This window comes from Dreissena polymorpha, chromosome 16 (genome assembly GCF_020536995.1).
Source record: "Dreissena polymorpha isolate Duluth1 chromosome 16, UMN_Dpol_1.0, whole genome shotgun sequence".
In the NCBI taxonomy this organism is placed as follows: domain Eukaryota; kingdom Metazoa; phylum Mollusca; class Bivalvia; order Myida; family Dreissenidae; genus Dreissena; species Dreissena polymorpha.
Window position 1 is genome coordinate 7,751,992 of NC_068370.1, and position 22,580 is coordinate 7,774,571.

Below are 22,580 nucleotides of genomic sequence, written 5' to 3' on the forward strand. Positions count from 1 at the left end.
ATGTAGTGTCAAATAATTTTTGCGCTATATAAGTGTACTTGTATTTATATTTAACAGAAGGTGAAATTAATTTAGGGACACAGTAGTAGCGTAAAACTTTCATCAGTTGTTCATCTGACATCTGAACATCTGACTCATGCATGTTGGTTGTGCATATCTTTTACATACAAGTCATCACAATCAGCTTATGATGCTGTGAGGCGGAAGCAACATTAACGTCTGTCCTACTAATTGTCCGTCATTATCCAGACTTGTACGGGGTGGTCTCCTACACTTTCAAACGTAAAACATTCAAAAATTCAGGGATTGTTCCTCTCGATAGTTGTGAATGTGCGAATATAATCATCATACGTTAAACATTATGCAAGTTATGCCCTTTTTCAACTTATTATTTCTGTGACATTATTATTTTTAATTTAGACTATATGCATGTAACATATTGTGTACGAATACGACGCAGTGGAAACTTTCCTTGTAACATGCTACATTTACTTCATCATGTTCATGCGACGTGTCGGGAGGGGGTGTGGTGTGTGTATTCGTTATTAGGCTGAAAAGCTCTAGTATAAACTGGGCTCGCAAAATCTTAAAATAAAAGTTTTGTATATATCAAAGATAAAATATTAAAAGCCCATCAACACTCAAAATCAACGAATATTTCGTACAATATTTCGAAAAATAAAGTTAACACATAAAAAATCAATGTCCCTTATACCAATAGCCGACATTGCAACGCTAGATGTGGTCGGGTAACAGATGTAACAAGCAAATTCGTTGAATTGATATCCCCCGCCAATATGCTTCTGGACACTCATACCAAGTTTCAATGAATCCACCTAAGCACTTCTAAGATATGGCTCCGGACGGACGGACAACGCCAAAAAATATCCCTCTTCCTATGGTGGGAGATAACAAGGTACACAATCCTCATTTATTGTGAGACAATATAAAATATATTCGACACGTGTTCATGTACCATGTAAGTGTGTCGTATGCATAGATATCGTTGCGGGAAATTATAATATATTGTGCCACAAAAAATCTATGTTACCATACCACATCTAGCGTTGAAATTTTTGCTATTTTCATGGGTTTAATAACTGTATTTTACAAAATATTCGTTGATTTGAGTATTTATGTTACTTAAATCAATGTATATGTGTATTGTTGGTGCTTTAGTATATATCTGTAATAAATGTATTGTCTTAACACGTGAATATTTTTTATCTTCCGCGATGTTGTTATACAACTGGTTGTCCTAAACCTTTGTATATAACCATTACACTTACCGGTTACATTTTTAAACAAGAGCTGTCAGAGGACAGCGCGCTCGACTATTCGAGTGCTTGACAGTATAACGCAAGCCATCATGGAGAGGGGGGGGGGGTATAATGTGGGTGTGTGGTCATTTAATAGATGATCTTTCAAAAAAAGGAAATTAAAAAAAAAAAAATTTTGGGGGGGGGGGGGATTCTGGGGTGGGGCATGGGGGATGGTTTGGGTGGAGTGCATTGTGGTATGTCAGGTAAGTGTTGTTTTGTCAAAGTATGAATCAAATGTGATCATTAATAAAGAGGTTATGGCAATTTAAGCAAAATGTTCAATTATCTAAGTATAAAAGGGGCCATTATTCTGTAAAAATGCTTGATACAGTTGTCTGCTCATGTTGGTAAAGAAGTACCGGTATGTAAAATATGAAAGCAATATGTCAAAGGACATAGCAAATATTTGAGGTGGTACGCAAACTTTAACATAGATTTATCAATAATATGCATATTTTAAGTATAAAAGGGGCCATAATTCTGTCAAAATGCTTGATACAGTTGTCTGCTCTTGTTTATAGATTGGGGTCATGTTGGTTAAGAAGTACCAGGGTATGCAAAATATAAGAGCAATATGTCAAAGGACAAAGGAAATATTTGGGGTAGTACGCAAACTTTAACATAGATTTATCAATAATATGCATATTTTAAGTATAACAGGGGCCATAATTCTGTCAAAATGCTTGATACAGTTGTCTGCTCTTGTTTATAGATTGGAGTCATGTTGGTAAAGAAGTATGCAAAATATAAAAGCAATATGTCAAAGGACATAGGAAATATTTGGGGTAGTACGCAAACTTTAACATTTGCACGCTAACGCAAACACCGGGGTGAGTAGGATAGCTCCACTATATATATTTAATATATAATAGTCGAGCTAAAAATAACCTTCGTCAAGCAAAAATGGGTCTTATGTCATATGCGGACAGGATAGCTCGGGACCAGCATGGTTTGGGACCCACCCTGTCCGCTCACGAGTACGAAACCGCTACATGACTATAGCAGACATGGTAGCTACTGACCAGACTGCGTGAATGTGCAGACTTGGGTTCAGCTACGCTGGCCACATATTGCACAAGATCCATTTTGCATGACGCACCTCATTTATTAATGATGTTGCTAATAATTAATTGTATGACTCGAAAACGCAATGTTCACTCGTAAATTAAAAACCCTAACTTATTTGGCCTACTTAGGCAACATGCTGTCAGCTCGATAAGTAACAATAAAACGCACCGATTATGTGAAAGTCGTTCCCTATGTAATAATTCTATTTTAACGTATCTAGTGGTAACACTCTGAACATACATACGCATCAATGAACGTCCAGTGAACCACAGTCCAAAGAATTTCAATTAACCCATTTATGGCTTGTGGACTCTCCCATCCTTAATTGGATCAATTTATTTCCAAAATTAGGGATTTCTAGTATACTTATTTCTATATTTAGAATATTTCTTACAGCAATTCCTTTAAGCAAACTGCGCAGACCCTGATGAGACGCCGCATCATGCAGCGTCTCATCTGGGTCTACGCTGTTTGCCAAGGCCTTTTTTCTAGACGCTAGGCATAAAGGGTTAATTGGGAATTTTTATTTATACACTTGGTAGCCGTTCTCGACATGAATTAAAGCTACTGCTTATTAAGAATGACCTCGTATTTATAATTGAACTTGTTCTATCCACTACTCCATAAGATCTCATTCATTAATAAAAAATATGCAAGTAAAATATAGAGAAAAGACGAAATAAATCGTATTCATGTAGCTACTTTACTTCACTTGCAATACTTTTCACAAATGCAGTATATTAAATACATTCGTACAAGGTCAGAAGTAATGTTATTGATTGCATTGTGTATATTGTTCTCTTGTATTCTATCTAAGGCGTGGAGATTCAGCATGAATAAGATACTTCTAGTTTTCCATTTAGTAAACTTTTTGCTGAAATTTTCATGAATTGCATGAACACAGGTATTAAAATTGGATTAACCTTATGCAAAGATATTCATAAATACCTTGGGACCTCGACACAACAAATACAATAGGAATTAGACCACAAGTTCAGCTGGCTAAAATGTGTTTTATTTATTCATGCATACATTTAAAAAACAACAGTTTACTAACTGAGCTCTGAAAGACTTTTAAAAAACTATCAAAAAGAGTACTAGATTTGAAAGACAGATATAACAAAGCATGAAATAAGAAAAAAATCCACTTGGAACAAAATTTTGGAAGCCAAAGAATGTACAGAGGGCACACTGTTAACAAAGTGATCTTGCTAAGAACTAAAATGTAACCACAAAGGCTTCAATTCATATGCATATGAATTGCAAAAAATTGGTCTACATGTTGACAAAATTATACAGACAAATCTTGGACTGTTCTTTATTTGGTTTCAATAGCCTTTCAATACACACTTGATTTAAACTATTTTTAAAACTGGAATATTGCAAGTAAACATATGGCATGTGACAGAACAATGATTTACTATACTGCCTTTAGATGTATTCCTAGGCTGGTATATATAAAGAATCTTAGTTGAAACTTGAGAAACAATCTTACAATTCTCATTTTTAATTAAGATTTTGTCACAAGCAAATATGCATTTTAACAACTTTATAAAATTACTTCCAATATAAAACATTTAAAAAAAATTATTTAACATTTGATTAGCTTTTAAACAATTGCGTAGTATTTCAAAATCATTTTTTTTTTTTACATTTCTTTAAAACTTAAATGCATGTGAAAGTTGGTAATTACATGCCATGTCTTTGCCTAACAGTTTTCTGCTAATGTGTGCAAGTTAAGAGAAAAGGTTTATCAGAAACAAAATTGTACAAAGCAAGTTACAATACAGTAAGTTCAAACTCAAGCACAAATAATCTGCATTCCACCATTTACACATTCAATCATTCTGGCACAAACATGTTGCTATCATATGGATACAACAGTAAATACATCTTCTGTAAAAGCTTTTTTAAATTTGCAAAAATGCTGTTGTGTTATTTTTCAGAACTAAATTTTCTGAAGATGTATGTTTTGGATATTATCAATCACTTTTTTTAATTTTATGCTTAAGGCCTTTTCCCACCATTTTTGTGAAGCCGTCTTCACTCCCTCTTTTTGTGAAAAAAAGTCGTAAACTGCTCAGAATTGTGACAAAATAAGTCAAGAACATTTCCATCTTATGAAATTTTGAGTCTTAAACTTCTCTAAATTGTGAAAATTTGAGCCACAAACTTTTCAAATTTGGGGAAAACTGCCATTCTCAGCGAAGAAAAACAGCCCTGTAGAGTAGTTAATTAACTGATTGTTTCTTTGCCAAGGCAATTACTCAACATCTGAAAACTACCCAAACATAGAGTAAATTATCGATCCTTGATAAAAAAAGTACTCGTTTCTCCTAACAAAGTATACAACCACATTTAACACAACCAATCACTTAGAAAAACAATGGTCATATTTTGGAATACTGCCAATTAACATTTATTTGAGTACGAGTCACATTAAGTATCATGTTTCCTTTGGTTATAAAACAATTTTATCTAAACAAAAAAATATTTGAATGCATATACAAGTATACTGTTTTTGATCTTTTATTCATTATTCATTTCACACTTGTGTCTTTCAAAAAACCTACTAGAACCAAAATTCAAATCTTTAATAATATATTCACTGTGATGAAAGCACGAAGGAAAGATCTAGAAATCTTTTAAATTCCTCATGGAATGCAAAAAAAAAACAGTCCATATGTAACATTCACTTCACCCTTACCCTTATAAGAAGCAAAGTGAAAATGGCTTTTGCAACCAGCATAAAACCAGAACAGCCTGCAAGTAACTCGCAGTCTGCTCAGATTTTATGCGGTTTGCTGCTCATCAGTAACTAAGGGTTGGAAATGAAGCCTTTAAGACTTGAATTTAGTAAGAAAGTTATTAAATTCAATGTAACTTTTAAAAGGACAAAACATGAGTCAAAATACATACCTAAGGGGTAAAGGGTTAGCTTTTGGGACTACATTTAGAGATAGAAATAATTAGCTTTGCAACAAACCAGTCAGGCAGGACAACATTCACACCTGTGTAATAAGCTAGACATTCCGAAGTAGTTTGTGAATAACCATTTGGCCGTCCATGAAAATGATTCACACAAACGAACAATAAATACATGCACATCTACCCCATCTTCAGTTGGTATTCTCTATTCCACCATTTTCACTAAAGCATATACAATCATGCATTTTCATAAGTTCTTGCGGCATTCTATTTCTTGAAATCTATATTATTCTGGATATTCAAGAAAGCGAAAAATACTTAACATTTATAACTGCTAATTGTCCATATTTTCTTTAATTAATATTTTGACTGGTTCTCCCAGAATTTTCTCTGGACAAATTAGACCATGAATGATAAGATCCTTTGCAGCAGAATTATTCGGAATGTCTGTTTGCTTTTAAGCACAAAGATTTCGAAACGAAAGAAACATTCCACGATTAAATAGGAATAAATAGCTTATATTGGTTACACAACTATGGTCTCAGCCACAAGGAACAATCACTCAAACCAATGCAATCAAATAGGTTTCAATATTTTGAAACTAATATGTTTCATTAATTTTTATTTATGATGGTTCATTTTAATTTTTATCAAACACAAATTGTTTTTTAGTGTTTTCAAAACAAGGTGTTCCATTTATCAGTATATCAATCAATGTTTTATTTTAATTAATAGTTGAATTTCAAGAGTTAAGTGTTTTATCATATCCAAAGATCAGTTTCAGAGAATGTCCAAATCCTGTTTTCTTTGAAGATACTTTGTGGATATAATCTTAAAAACCTTCCCCTGTACTAAATTTCGCGGATAAACCCCAAAAAAAGCCTACATGTATTAAAACCAGCCCTTAAAGTGCTCATCATATCGCACAAAGTATCTTCGATGAAAACCTTAAATGCTTACTTTGATAAATGGGTAGATGAAGAATGAGTATCACTTCAATTTTAACAATATCAATCAACAGACTATAAACTTGTGTGTGCGTAACTTTGCAAAATTTCAAACCCGCTATAGATGCAATCTTATAGCCTTGCTCTGGATGCCTACATATAACATCATATGAATTTTACATCAGAAGCAAAGATTTGAAGTACATTCCAGATGGAAACCTTGGCATCCTAGTTAAAATGCTTAGTCTTTACAGAACATAATAACATAATTATGTTTGTCCACACATGTTTGTGTTCTTTTAGGTGGGTACTGGAAAGATTTTTTTCCCACCATTTTGTGTGTCCTCAGTCTGACGTTCTTCCGCGATGATCGGCTATGGCCGTCCCAGACGCCAGCAATGTCAGATGGATGATGTTGATAAAGGTGTCCGCTACAGCTCAACAACGGAGATAATGGTCCCACCCACGATTTATAGCTTTATTGACGCGTGCCCACCCATGTTTCGCGAAGGTAGTGACGGTTCCGCGATTTGACCGCCATCTAGAGCCCCTATTCCCTGGCGCGTATGTAGACAGGGGCCTGGTTGACCCCTGCTGTGCCCTCCCTCCCTTCCCAGCGCGATGCCCGCCCACCGAGGTCCGAAGTAAGGTTATGGAGAGATCCCTCCCACCTCCCGCCCTTGATTAGAGGTTTACCCAGTTTTTCCCCGCGTCTGAAAAAGAAATAAAATCAACACTTCAGATCATACAATTTTTTTTTAGTATCTTCAACATGTATAGATATTGTATTGTTTTCTCATAGAAAATATACTACTCAAAATTTGCTAATGATCACTTTTAATTTTCACATTCTCTTTTAATTTAATTAAATTTTATTTAAATTGTTATTTTGCAGGTTTTGATATTAGAATGTTTTTTATTTTATTTTTATGTATTGATTTATTATTGAGGCGTGACGCTGGCTGAATCTAGCTAGGGGTGAACTTCAAATTACACATACTATCAAAAGTGATCCTTAGCAAATTTTGAGTAGTGAAAATATACTACTCAAATTTTGCTAAGGTTCACTTTTTATAGTTTGTGTAATTTTAAGTTCATTCCCAGCTAGATTCAGCCAGCGTCACGCATCAATGATAAATCAATACTTCAAAATAAAGTCAAAAACACACATTCAAATATCAAAACCTGCAAAAAAACAAATTAAATTATATTAAATTAAATTGAAGATAATGTGAAACTAAAAAGTGATCCTTAGCAAAGTTTGAGTAGTATGATGAGTGCTCTGTAACATACATACCATTACAATTCCAAACTTATATTTCAGTAATTCTGCAAGGTCTCAGCCGCAATTTTAAACGTTGGGTGCTTAACTGTTTAACTTGTGTTAAAATTGTAACTGCTAATTCCTTAAACTATATATAAATCAAACTATCTACAAATCACATCATTAAAGTGGAAAAACCAATCCTTGTTAACCCCTTAAACTTGCACTTTTTACAGCCTGTTTCTTAATGTTCATACTAAACATCTTGTAGCCATGTCTTTGCAAGATTACCCAGTGAGCTGAGAACTCAGGTTAATGCATAAAGCGTTGTTCCAGACAAGCCCATGCAGTGTGCAAAGGCTAATAAGGGACAACATTTTCTGTTTCAATGAAATTTTTCATTGAAAGAAAGTCTCTTCAAAGTAACAATCCAGTTTAGTCGGAAAGCATCATCCCTGATTAGCCTGGGAGGACTGCACAGGCTAATAGTGGATGACATTTTACTCACATACATTCAGCCCAGTTTAACCGCAACAAGGTTGAAATATTAAGCAAGTTACTTACCCCTGGACCTGTCACACCCCGTAGTGCTGTGCGAGTCGTTCCCGAAGTGGGACTGGAAACTGGTCTGAGAACTTCTTCCAGTTCTCCTCTCCAACCTGGTCCTTGAACCCGTGCAAGATCTGCAAAGTAACAAGCCTTGGTATGGGAAAACTGGCCTGCGTGTGCGTAAGGTGTCATCTGCACAGGCTAATCTGGGACAACAATTTACACACATGCATCAAACCCTGTTATACTAGAGAAAGACTTGGGTGGGAAAATATTTCAAGACCTGCAAAAAATAGATAAAGTGTTTAAATAATGCAATATTTGCAGAGAAATTGATAAATATATGAACATATTTCAAGGTCTGCAGACCTTAGAAGGTTTTTCTAAGATTTGGCCTGGTGACCTTAATTTAGGATTAACCTGTTTATTACATTAGCTTTATTTCAAAACCTGAATTATTGTAAAGGGAAACATGTAACCAAGTTTCATCAGGATTGGATGACAAATGTGGCCCCTAAACTGGTAACAAGCTAAAAGTTGATGCAGCACACCAGACATGGGACACTGCATGCCACCAGACATAGGAATAACAAGACTATTGCCAAGCAATATATGTCCCCAACCAGCTCCACCATTGTAAGAAATTACACCATTGTCAGATATATATATATATTTTTATATATTTGTTTCCATAGCAACCAGAATTTTTTACGTAGGAGCAAAATATAATGACGTGCATAATGTCCATATTGCCATCTATCCATGTTTCAAGTTTCATGAAAAAATATGAAGAACTTTTAAAGTAATTGCAGGATCCAGAAAACTACCTTTTTTAGCAGTATTTCTAGACACATGCATGCCAAATATCAAGTTGCAATGTGAAGGGACATAGAAGTTATGAGTGTTTTTCGAAACCTAAATGCAAGTGTGACAGAAGGACGGAAATGCAAGTGAGACGGAAGGACGGACGGTCCGATCACTATATGCCTTCCTTCGGGGGCATAAAAATATAACTTATATCTAAGAGCAAGAAACTAGTAGACCCACCTTATAGAACATCTCTTTCAGGTCAGATTTAGGATGAACCCATGAGGCGACAGCATCACAGAAGAAGATAAAGTCTTGAACAACGCCTCCTGGATTCACGCTGATCATGTGACACACGCCTCGGAACGCAGAGTCCTTCTCCTCATTGTCACGGATGTTTCGCAGCGATGTGCACCTGCGGGTAACAAATTATACATGCAAGGCTTTTTTCACTGAAAAAATACCAAGTTTGGGGTCTACTTCCAAAATAGCAACAATATCTTTTCACCCCAAAATCAGGTTGGAAAATTCCCAAATTTTCGTTGAATTTTGTAGATATATTATGTACTTATAAAGTTGTAAAACCATTTTACTAATTGTTTGTACAGAATTTTATATTTTATGTAATTTGTGGGAAAAACAACAACATTTAATTCATTTATCCTTACTTATACATTTTTTTAAGTTAAGTCAATAATTGTGGATGAAATAACCAATATCACATGTACAACATCAAGTCATATTCCTAAAATGAAGTGAAGGACTTGAAATAACTTATGTAGGTTATCATCAAAGAAAAACTGATGTAAAGCATCCTAAGGGATAAAAATTGAAGCTCTGTAGAGCTGTTGAACATTACATAGGCAACAAAAACAGTTTAAACAAGACACCGTTGGAGACGGGTGATGCTCCCCAAAGTTTTTTTTTGTCACAATATTGCACTATATATTCAGATAAAAGGAAACATCTTTAGGGCACAGTAGTTGGGGGGACAAGAATTTCTTTATAGAAAATTTAAAAGGGCCATAACTCTGTTAAAAATCATCCAACCAGAACCTGCTGATAATATGCACATCTACTCTTGGTAGTGAAGCTTCCCATAAAGTTTAATTGAATTCCGTTCATTAGTTGCTGAGAAATAGCCCGGACAAAAATTGTGCACGGACGGACACACGGACGGACAGACGAAGCGGCGACTATATGCTACCCCCAAAATAAATTTTGGGGGAGCATAACAATGTCTAAAGAAACAGTTGAACATAAAATTGTACATTAATCAAGAATTAATTGGCTAAAAACTTTTTCATGACTTTTGGCTTTTAGTAGATAACAAGAAACCGTCGGAGACGGGTGATGCTCCCCAAAGTTTTTTTTGGTCACAATATTGCACTATATATTCAGATAAAAGGAAACATCTTGAGAGGCATAACTTTGGACAAAATAATACGATGGATGGTTTAGCAACTTAAAATTTTTAAAGGGCCATAACTCTCTAAACAAGAAACCGTCGGAGACGGGTGATGCTCCCCAAAGGTTTTTTTGTCACAATATTGCACTATATATTCAGATAAAAGGAAACGTCTTGAGGGCACAGTAATTGGGGGGACAAGAATTTTTTTATAGAAAATTTCAAAGGGTCATAACTCTGTGAAAAATCATCCGACCAGAACCCACTGATAATATGCACATCTCCTCTTGGTAGTGAAGCTTCCCATAAAGTTTCATTGAATTCCGGTCATTAGTTGCTGAGAAAAATACCCAGACAAGAATTGCACTATTATGTACATTTAATGGAAAATTTCAAAGGGCCATAATTCTGTGAAAAATCATCCGACCAGAATCGGCTGATAATATGCACATCTCCTCTTGGTAGTGAAGCTTCCCATAAAGTTTCATTGAATTCCGGTCATTAGTTGCTGAGAAATAGCCCGGACAAGAATTGCACTATATGTACAGTTAATGGAAAATTTCAAAGGGCCATAACTCTGTGAAAAATCATCCGACCAGAACCCGCTGATAATATGCATATCTCCTCTTGGTAGTGAAGCTTCCCATAAAGTTTCATTGAATTCCGGTCATTAGTTGCTGAGAAATAGCCCAGACAAGAACTGCACTATATGTACAGTTAATGGAAAATTTCAAAGGGCCATAACTCTGTGAAAAATCATCCGACCAGAACCCGCTGATATTATGCACATCTCCTCTTGGTAGTGAAGCTTCCCATAAGGTTTCATTGAATTCCGGTCATTAGTTGCTGAGAAATAGCCCGGACAAGAATTGCACTATATGTACAGTTAATGGAAAATTTCAAAGGGCCATAACTCTGTGAAAAATCATCCGACCAGAACCCGCTGATATTATGCACATCTCCTCTTGGTAGTGATGCTTCCCATAAAGTTTCATTGAATTCCGGTCATTAGTTGCTGAGACATAGCCCGGACAAGAATTGCACTATATGTACAGTTAATGGAAAATTTCAAAGGACCATAACTCTGTGAAAAATCATCCGACCAGAACCCGCTGATAATATGCACATCTCTTCTTGTTAGTGAAGCTTCCCATAAAGTTTAATTGAATTCCGATCATTAGTTGCTGAGAAATAGCCCGGACAAAAAATGTGTACGGACGGACACACGGACGGACGGACAGACGAAGTGGCGACTATATGCTCCCCCCAAAATTTTTGAGGGAGCATAAAAATGTGAGCAGAAACAGTGGAAAACCCAATATTAAGATAAATAAATAACAATATTTTAAGTAAATGGCTACACACTTTCTAAAAAGATTATTAACACATTCAAAAGCAGAGAATTTTTACGTTTTTCATCGTTATAGATAATTTTTTACCCATTGGGGTAAATACTCCCACTTTTCACTGCATGGGGGTAAATGGTTAAATTTTGCCTTGCTTGAAGGGTTATTTGCTAAAAGTAAAAAAAGAATATAGCCGGGGTACAGACACACTACTTTAATCATGTTAAACACAATAAACCATTAACTATGTGTATTCCTTCACAGTAGTAGGCTTCTTAAAGTGTTTTTTTTAACTGCCCTTGGTTTATAGGCCTGTGAGCCAAGGAAAATATTTTTGCCAACTTTCAACAGTTAAGTGTGTCCTTTTGTTTTGAAAACAGAGGAAATTCAATCATTCAATATTTGCAGTACAATGTTTTTACTCGATACAACTTTTGCTGTATACAATGAATCAATTTTACTTTGAGAAATAATTAGTTTTGGCTTCTAAGAAGCCATGCTGACCTTTTCATGTAAATAAACACATAAGCGTTTGACTGTTTGTTAAAAAAAATCAATACTTAATTTACCATGCGTCTGGATGATACAGAGTATACACACCGACTGGCCAACTATTTTTACAATCCAGCGCACTAATTAGCTCTAATTTGTACGATAACCAGTCTCATATTTTGGCGAAAGACAATCAGCTGTTTATATTTTTTGTTTAGGTTGTACGCAGAGAATTTACATCATTTGCATAAGTCCAGATTGGCTTGCTTAAATGTACGCACGGAAATGATAAATTGAGCGTATCTTGATATTTTTAATGCGTATATTACGCTGATACGCAGCTTATCTAGAACACTGGTTTTTGGCATAAAAGCTACAAGCATATTGTCAAAATGATCATTACATGTCAATGCAAATTTTTTCAGTAATTATTTCTACTTTGTTAGCACAGATTAATACCAGGGGTTTAAAACATTGTCTTTTGGGGATGTAAATAATGATATTTAACCTTAAATTAATAAAAACACAGACAAAACACTACTTTAAACCAAGTACCAACAAACACAAGAGCTGTCAGAGGACAGCGCGCTCGACTATTCGAGTGCTTGACAGTATAACGTAACCCATCATGGGGAAATTGTTCATATTCAATAAGGTCAAGGTAATATAGTCATAGTCTAAGTGGAAGAGGACCATAATTGAAACATATTGATCCCTTATGGTTTAAAGAAGTTATACTCTATAGACGATTCTGAGTTCAGATATATTTTCCACAATCTATTGAACATTTGTAAAGACATAAAAAAAAGTAATAAGATTTTATTTCAAGTTTGATAGCAATAGCTTGAGTGGGATGGTTGGACGGTCCTTCAAAAATAAAATAAATAAATAAATACTTGTTTTTTGTTGTTACCAAAAAAAAAGGGGGGTCATTTATTAGATGATGTTTCAAAAATAAGAAAAAAAAAGGAAAAAAAAAACTTTGGGGGGGGGGGGGGCTGGGGGGGTATTCTGGGGTGGGGCGTGGGGGGTGGTTTGGGTGGAATCCATTGTGGTATGCCAGGTAAGTGTTGTTTTGTCAAAGTATGAATCAAATATGATCATAAATAAAGAAGTGATGGCAATTTAAGCAAAATTTATTAATTTGACCTTGAGAGTCAAGGCCGTTCAATGGTAAAGGTCAAATTTAACTTGCCAAATACAGTACCCTCATGATAGTAAGAAAGTAATTGAATTATGAAAGCAATAGCTTTGATACTTTAGGAATAAAGTGAACCTAAACACAAAACTTAACCAAATTTTCAATATTCTAAGGGGAAAAAGGGCCTTAATTCTTACAAAATGCTTGATACAGTTGTCTGCTCTTGTTTATAGGTTGGGGTCATGTTGGTAAAGAAGTATGGAAAATATAAAAGCAATATGTCAAGGGACATAGAAAATATTTGAGGTGGTATGCAAACTTTAACATTTGCACGCTCACGCCGACGCCGGATTGAGTAGGATAGCTCTTCTATATATATTTCATATATACCGGTAATAGTCGAGCTAAAAATCATACTTTCACTGAACCCCATGTATTAAGCTCACATAAGATTAACAACATTCAATCTGGTTTCTTAAAGAAAATGGTGAACAGTTAACTGCAACAAAATACTGACAACATAGCCCAGTAATCATTCTAAATTTACCTTCAATAATGCATAAACCAAAATAAGATCAAGCTATATATATATATTAACCATACAGGATAACAACAGAAAACATTTTAGATTGTGTTTTTCAATTGTTATTTTTTATGAAATATACATATACTTTACAATTACAATTTAATCGTAAAGCATCAGATAAAAATATAAATATACCATACACTTAAAAAAAAACACAGAAATAAGCTTTCCACTGAGAAAATCAGGTTGAATGCACGTGCATTAAGTGTCATCCGCACAGGCTAATCAGGGACAACACTTTCCACATAAACTGGATTTTCACTGAGAAGATACTTCCTTTAAACAAAAATACCATAAAGGCAGAAAGTTTTTCCCTGTTTAGTTAGCCTTTGCATACTGCACTGGTTAATCTGGGACGACTCTTAATGTACCTGCATTACACCCCATTTTCCGTGAACACGACTCAAATACAAACAAAGGCAGTACAAGCTATCATTAAAAACGTAGGCTACCGACCATTGGCGTATAAACTGCTGCAGGTTTGGTGCCACCTCCCCGGGACAGACAAGCCCAAGTCGACCAATAGTAATGGCTACAGTCCACAACGGAGTGGTGAGGAACAGCAACGGAGAGAAACAAGGAAACAACAAATAAGAAACTCAATCAAACAAGCATTGTCATCTCAAAACAACACAAGTTGACAAACACCTCATATTATTGAACTTTTCTATGGTTAGATTAAAAAATAATTTCCACAGCCATGGTTGTTTCCTGTAAACTGTTGCGCAATGGCTTTTTTCATTTGAACAAAAATAATCATATCACATTTTTTTTCAAACACACTTTGATTTGGATAAAGCTCTATTATTATAAAATGATTTTCCGCTATTAAAAACTAAGAACTTTCTACAACATTTACTTGAAATTGACAATCATATTAACTTTGGCAATTAAGCAAAGTCTCAGACTCCCAACACCTGTAGTCATAGTTACAAGTGTCTCACAATTGTCTAAAGGTGTGACGTTGTGGGATACATTGGGCTTAATGCATGCGTGTAAAGCGGTCCACACAGACTGATCAGGGCGACACATTCTGCTTAAACCGGTCTTTTCTTAACCCTTTCAGTGCGGGAACCTAATTTTGAAGGCCTTTGCAAACGTGGCGTCTCATCATGATCCAAACTGTTTGCTATTCTGATAGTATTCTTTGAAAAAAATCAAAGAAAATGCTAATTTTAGAAATTCAGCAGACGACATTTTAGCAGAAGACAAATTTCCCAGCATTCAAAGGGTTAAAGCAGAAAATGTTGTCTCTGATTAGCATGTGCTGACTTCACACGCTAATCTGGTACAACACTTTACACACATTAAGCCCATTTTTTTTTATAGAAACACAGCTTTCATACAAAAAACAACCATGCCCAGTACAGGACTGCAAGATAGCGATGACAACAGTATTCACGCTATGTTCATGCTACAAACGGGGCCACCTATACCCTGTATAACAACATGGATACGTTCACATACAAGTACAAATTAACAATTCAAGAATTTTCGGTAGTCTTGAAACCCATAACATACAAGACAACAACATACACTTTGCCTTAACTAATGTGTAGCTTTTTTTCCTCTACCAACTCAATGCAAACTTTAAGAATTATGTGATTATTATAAGTCAACAATTGACAATTAATATTACACATTTTAAAATAAATGACCAGAACTCATCACAGCCATGTGTAATTAAATAAGTGTGTAAACTTATAACTAACAGACGAGAAACAATGCAAAATTAAAAATAAATATATATGTTTCAAGCATTCCAGCCCATTTGCAGATCGAATACATAGGTACATGTGCTATTACCCATTGATCTGACAAGAGAGTACTAGTTTACTATATTTCCCATGCATACCTGTGTTTTCCAGCAGTGTTTTGGGAGTATTGGGTCGATTGATGATCTCTATTAGATTTCCTAACACAACTGGTATATACTCTTTCATTTCTGCGCCTGAAATGTTAACAAGGGACGAAATTGTCACGAAACCAGGTTTTCAATTATTTTTTTTAAATTCTGATAAAGGGAGACAACTCAAACTGAACTGATTGTTTAAAGTTACAACCCTTGTTTGAAAATAAATCTATTTTTAGTCGTGGCGACCTTGGAGATATTGACGTTATTCTTTCATGTGATTCACCGTCAAATGATGGTGAACAAAAAATTCATGTGCCGTATAATTTTAAAATCTCACAATGAATGACATAGTTATGGCCTGGACAAGCTCATTTATGGCCATTTTTTACCTTTGAACTCAAAGTGTGATCTTGACCTTGGAAACATGGACGTAATTCTTTCGCGCGACACATCGTCTAATGATGGTGAACAAGTGTGCCAAATGATTTTAAAATCTCTGTTTTCTCACAATGAACGACAACGCTATGGCCCGGACAAGCTTGTTCCGCCCGCCAGCCCGCCGACATTCGCCAATCTAATAACCAGTTTTTTCCTTTGGAAAACTTGGTTAAAAACCAAATTAATGCACTTAAGCACTTAAGAGTCTCCCAAAAAAATTCTAGTAAAAGATAAAATATTAACATCAAGGCTTTGCTAATTGAGTTAGGTTTGTCATCGAAACCTTAGCATTTTAAGTCATTATATTTTTATTGTTTGTTCATTTGGATTTTTCACCATTTTTATAAATATTTAAGTCACATTTCAGTGGTCAGTAAACCTCACATCTTTCCTGGTTTACCAGTTCTCAATGCACTGATGCTAAGAATTTCCATAGCAGCAGAGCTCTAGCTGGGCCTAAATATACGCTCTGCCATTTCAAAGCCCCAGCCTGCCGTTCCGAGGCCCCACCTTGCCCTTTTAATATTTTTTGCTTTCACCATTGACTACAAGTTTCATAACAGACTGACATGTTTGATTCCAAATAGCACCTTACTAATATAACAGTCCTGTTCCGGTCAGTCTTAATGCCCTCATAAGTGTTTGATTTACGATTGCAGTGCTGCTACCAGATATATCCGGTCAAGCTATAGGTAACCTGGCCCATGATGAAACCGTATATAACCTCCAAATCTTTTCATAATTATTATGTCCTCCACTTACTGGGAGGTTTTTTAATAAATCCATAGTTGACATCCTGCATGCTCTTTATAATCCATCTCACGTCACTTAAATGGAACTTGATGTTTATTTTTGTTTATTTTCTGAGCTCAATTTGATTGATACTTCCAGTAAACATAGCAACCCCAGTGATTTTTTCAAACATGTTTTTTTGCTAAATGATTATTATCAGATTGTAGGTTTTGATTTGCAGTTTTTAAATCAGTTTGAATTTTTAAAATATCTTGACTGGTTCAAAAGTTATGCCATTTTTTAACTTGCTCAAAATTGACTTTTCGGTGAATTTTTGGCTGAGCATTTTGGAAATAATATGTGCGCGTTTCGCGGACCTCGTTCGTGAAACAAAATAACTTATTTTGCTCTAACTTTTGTTATAATTGTCTTATTTGGTTAAAACTTGACATTCCTATGTATTTTTTCACAAGGAATCCAATTTTTACATCAAAAATACTATATAACAACAAACAACAAAGTTATTGTGGTTTAAAAGACACATTTAACAGTTTATTGTCCAGTAAAAATCAATACCGAAGATAAAGTACCATACAACAACTTTATACAACATAAATTTTGTACAATACATGTGTATACATAAGCTTTTGCTCTGAAAGTTTAAACAACAGTAATGACTAATGTTTCTTGTAGTACATTCTTTGTTTAAAAGAACAATTTCTTGTACTGATTAAACAATTTTTCATAATGTTCATAATTTGGAAAAAACCACTGCCGTCCTGAGTTAATGCACTCTGGCGCGGTGCGAAGATCCAGAATGAACTTCTTTTCTACAGTCTGCTTATCGTCTCTGATGGGCCAGACAAACACTCCTGCTTGTCTGCTGGCTGTCATAAAGTTCACACATATCTGGTCATCTTCTTTCAATGCATTGACACAGCCAGGATACCACCTGTCTTGATAAGCTATGATCACATAGTCATTCACTTTCACAGAATTTACATCAGGTAGAAGACTGGAAAGCTGGTTTTGATCGGTGTTATCGAATTCTTCTTCATCACAGTCTTCTTCACAGTCTGGAATGTCGATAGATGTTTTTTGTTTTTTATTTGAATTCATCAATGAAACAATTTCCTCGTGAACACGCCTGTCTTGTGCTTGGTGCTTTAACCGAAGCTGTTTCCCGCCTTTTCTAGCTGAAAGCCATAGATTTTCTTTTTCCTGCTCGTCCATTCCTGAGAGCCACTCAGAAAGTTGACGCCTATTTCTCTTCAACAGCTGCACAGATGAGTGATGATGAAATGAGGCATTAGGTCTCCTTCTCTGGCTGCTGTCAAGGTCTCCAAAGTGATGCTCACATGATAAATTGGTCAATGGAGCAAAAGCTGTGCTCTTTACTGTAGAGGCATCAGGTGTTTCACCAAATAACCCATTCGGTAAAAAGTCTGCCATTTGTTTTTCGACTGCTTTAAGCATTCCACTGCAGATTGATTTCATCATACAAATGAATACTGGACTTTCCATGTCGGTGTTATTCAGGGCCTGGAGGTAGAGGTCTTCATGTACAACAATATGTTCCTCGTCAATCCAATCATTGTCAATGTTCTGCGGGTTGACAGCACATCTATGGAGGTAAGCATGAAGTTTCTGCACATGTTGGTGGACATCAAGGTAGGTCACAGTCCCAGAAACAATGAGGTTCCAATATGGACCAGTTACCCTTACAAAAATTAATGCTAAACAGGATAGCATTACCATCACACTTGGGGTTTCCAAGTCTGCTTTCACAGATACCAATTTCTGATTTAGAGTACTAGCAGTATTGAGTACATGAAGGAAATCAGCGTGATGCACAACAATTTGGGCTGCTGTCTCGAAAAGGCAATTAAATCTGTTGTCTTTATAATTGCCTATCCTCGACTTCACACCCTTTGTAGCACAATAGGCTTCCCACTTATCTCGAAGCCCAAGGTAACTGCCACCTGGCCCAAAAGAATCTGAGGTTGTCCGAACCACCCTCTCCACAACAGTTCCCGTCTTGCGCCAAGACTTGAACCTTGGAAGGCTGTCACGCCCTATTGGCCCCACTTCTTCTATCAGGCCTTTTTCATACAACTTGATCTCGTCACATGCATACTTGTGAAATGCGAGAAGAACATGGGCCATACAATGGAAATTTTTCACTGATGCAACATCATTTTCATGTTCACATTGTCCTAACAGTTCTGTTCGCCAGTTATTTAGTAGTTTGTTGGCAAGCTTTTCATTGGCAGCCCTGTCTGACATAGTAAATGACAGTTTCTTCAATGAAGTTATAATGTAGTCTTGATCAACGATTTGGTTGACTGCACCATGGAGTTCACTTAATTCTGACAAATGGGTTTGGGTTACATTTGTAATGCTAGCTGCTGTCTCACTTGAAACACTGGTAAAGCCTAAACTCATAACTTCACCACTGTCAAGGGTGACTGAGGTGTCAATGATCTTCTTCCTTTTTCTGCTCGTCCCATCTCTGTGCAAACCCCAATTATTGCACTTGTCAATTTTTGTTGCAATGAAAGTTTTTGCTAAGAAATGACCTTCGTCAATTATTGTTTGAACTGTGGAGGCGTTTGGAAGTTCTCTGCTTACAAATTTGTGGTCAAATAGTGTCTCTGCAACAACCTCTATGACTGGCGTAACTTTTTCAGTTGCAACCTCAAGACCTGCTAACTGAATAACACATTCACGAACATTGCTTGCAAAGGCACCCTTGGCTGACCTTGTTTCAACCTTCCGCCGAGATGCTTGAAGCTCGTTCAATTCTTCTGTCAATTCAGACAGCTGCACATCCTTTTCGCAGAGCAGATTTGTCACTTGCTTGATTTTTTCATTTTTCTCCATGTTTTTGATGCTCAAGCATTTGTCATTACCTTCAGCTTTGAAAGAAGAAATTTTGCCTTTCAAAAAAGCCACCTTATTCCTAAGTTTACTGTTTGATTTTTGAGCAGATACCTTCTTAGCCCTTTCTGAGTCTAGTAGTTTTTGCAGATTCACTATCTGCTGAGAACTGTCTATTTGTTCTTTTGTTAGTCTTCGTACATTGTTCCGCTGTTGGGTCAATTTATCATTAACAAGTCTTAAACGACGGCACAGGTTCTTGTTTTCACTCAGAGTCTTTCGCAATTGTGTTTTATTTTGTTTTGCTGTTTCGTCTCTTTTATTCACATTTTTTATTGAATAATGTCCATGTCTTTGTTGAAGCAACTCATTTTTGGATGTTTGCTTTTTGATGATGTACTTGATTTTCGTCAGACGTTTCTGTTGTTGACATATTAAATACTTATTGAAATTCCACTGTTTAATATCACCGTCATTAACATCTTCATGCTCAGTTTGTGTTTCAATAGTATTTGTTACAGTTAATGTTTCTCTACAATTCTCTAACCCCACACAAGTCTGAATAGTGTTTGCACCACCCTCTTCTGTCTGTAGTGAAGCACTTGAATCACTTTCACAACTGTGGTCACATACAGTCACTTGCTCTGCCGATGACATATGTTGCACATTCTTGGTCGATGCTGGAGATGTAAATACTGAATTTGAATGCTCATTTACGCTTTTAAACCCCTTGATTTTCTTCCTGCTTATAAGCTTCCTTTTTTGTTCGGCAACACGCAGTATCTTTATGTGCACAGCCTTTGCATTTGCATTAATGAAATTGTCATTTAGACATCCCAAAACTTCAACTATCTGTTGTACTGTCAAATTTTCTTTCTTGCAAAATTCATTAATTTCCAGCACTAACCCATTGTTCAAGGAGTCAAGTTTTTGCAATGATCTATTTCTCACATCTTCACAACAGATGCCAAGTGTCTGACATATTGGACCCGGGAAGTCCATATTGGCTACATCTGCATCGTTTTTAACCTGAAAAAATACAACAAAAAAATGTCAAGTTATTTATTGATTGTAGTATGGTATTCATGTTTCGAAATAGTTTCAAAAACTGTTAATTTTCCGATTTTTATTCTTCGGTACGAACCGGCCCACAACAAACAGATCGTCCGTACCCATTTCGTACCAATTGAAAATAACGATAAAACACGTAATAGATGCACAAATTCTTTACTAAAACTGCATAAAACAACAAATAAAATTATATTCTATAAAATATGACCGTATTTGTGCGTTAATTATTGAATATTTAATGTTTATAGGCGTAAATGTGTTTCGCATTTCGGGCACCTGCTAGCATAAAAAAAATCGTTCTTTTCTTATTGCTTGTCCCTACATTTCATAATGATTTTTAGTCATTTTAATACCATTAATGTTATAAAATCGTTAAGATATAATAAAATATTTACTTACAAATCGATTCCGATCAGGATTAAGTTTGACGGTTAGGTATTTATTGGGAAATTAGAAGACGTCGCTGGTTATAGAGTTGTAGCGTTCGTGAAATAACAAAGATGGCGTCGCATGGGTAAATGCCAGCACATGTACGGTGTTTACGTATTAATGCGGGTGATTAAAACTGTGTATAATATGATGATTTATATATCATTAGAAAGAGTAAAGAGTGCAGTTTAAGAAAATATGTGTATCTTAAAAAAATATTCAGCCGAATTAATTATAATTGGCATTAACTTTGGGTACTTTTTTCTCTGCTCCTGGTTAAGATACAGCTATGATACAAACATTGGATTGTAGACCAATCAAAAACGAGTCTAAGCATGTGGGATTCATTAATATTCATAAGAGTTTTATGACCCGGAACAAAGAAATGAGCAAGTATGTGTCATAAACTGGCCCATCGGAAACAGAACTGATAGCGATCTGCTTGATTGTTAAGATATTCTGAATTAACTTATGTTTTTAAAAGCTTTAATTAATGAATACTTAATCGAAAATATATTCATTGGAAAGCTAATTTAATACTTATTAATGCTATTATGATTTCATTTAGATTGAAAATCTAATAATGAAGAGTTAATGAATTTTCTGCGATGACCATATCAATTATTGGAAAATCACCACTGACCAGCTGATAAGCATCTGGTCTGCTGGGGTTGCTAGTAAACAATTGTCAATTTGGCCCACCATTTTTATTTAAAGCCAGAGTTTACTGGTGGTTCTGAATTCATCAAAAATATTTTTGGTAGAAATGTCATGCATGTTTTCTGATGATCTGAACAATGTAAAAGCACAGCATTTCTTGTGCTTTGAACATTTTTCATAATTATTTCACAAAAGATTTAAGTTCAAAATGGATAACAGTATCAAAATTTAGGAAAATATTTGCAAGTGTTAATCTCTTTGCACTTTAACTGAAGTGATTTGAAAAATTGAAACTATTTTTTTTTCCATTTTCAATTTGGTGGTCATAAGTCGGCAAAATAATTTTTTATAATATAAAAAAAATTATGCAATAATATTGGTACTTGCATTAAAAAGTTTAACTGTTAAAAAATAATAATTGTGAATTGCAGATGAAAGTAACTGAAAAAGTAAAATCAATACAAGGCAAAATTAAATTAACAACTTATAATTTATCAATCTCTCATTACATTGTTATTAATTTATTCTTAATTGTAGATATTTTATATGCATGGTTAAACAATAATGGAAATAATATGTTCTGCACATTATTATATTATATTACAATTATATGCAACAGGGAGCATTGCAGATACAACAGCGTTCACAAGTGCCCAT

General features: G+C 35.2%; 2 protein-coding genes across 2 annotated transcripts in view; both read right to left on the minus strand.

Moving 5' to 3' along the window:
* Positions 1-3,383: 3,383 nt before the first annotated feature.
* The window catches only part of LOC127862597 (transportin-1-like), a 59,793-nt gene continuing 40,596 nt past the window's right edge, over positions 3,384-22,580 (minus strand). The window contains exons 19-23 of the mRNA XM_052401787.1: positions 15,714-15,809; positions 14,315-14,390; positions 9,126-9,300; positions 8,094-8,212; positions 3,384-6,978 (exon numbers count right to left, since the gene is read on the minus strand). Of these exons, the coding sequence (XP_052257747.1) occupies positions 8,105-8,212; positions 9,126-9,300; positions 14,315-14,390; positions 15,714-15,809 (455 nt within the window). The 3' untranslated portion in view covers positions 3,384-6,978; positions 8,094-8,104. The remainder of the gene's footprint in view (positions 6,979-8,093; positions 8,213-9,125; positions 9,301-14,314; positions 14,391-15,713; positions 15,810-22,580) is intronic.
* On the minus strand, positions 17,049-21,429 carry LOC127862596 (uncharacterized). The gene is made up of 2 exons (XM_052401786.1): positions 21,234-21,429; positions 17,049-20,792 (listed from the first exon to the last, which is right to left on the minus strand). Exon 2 carries the CDS (start codon positions 20,763-20,765, stop codon positions 17,589-17,591), a length of 3,177 nt encoding a protein of 1,058 aa, XP_052257746.1. The 5' UTR covers positions 20,766-20,792; positions 21,234-21,429; the 3' UTR covers positions 17,049-17,588.

Excerpts from the sequence above, each read along its gene's own strand:
- LOC127862596 (XM_052401786.1), bottom strand. The coding sequence starts at position 20,765 with ATGGACTTCCCGGGTCCAATATGTCAGACACTTGGCATCTGTTGTGAA.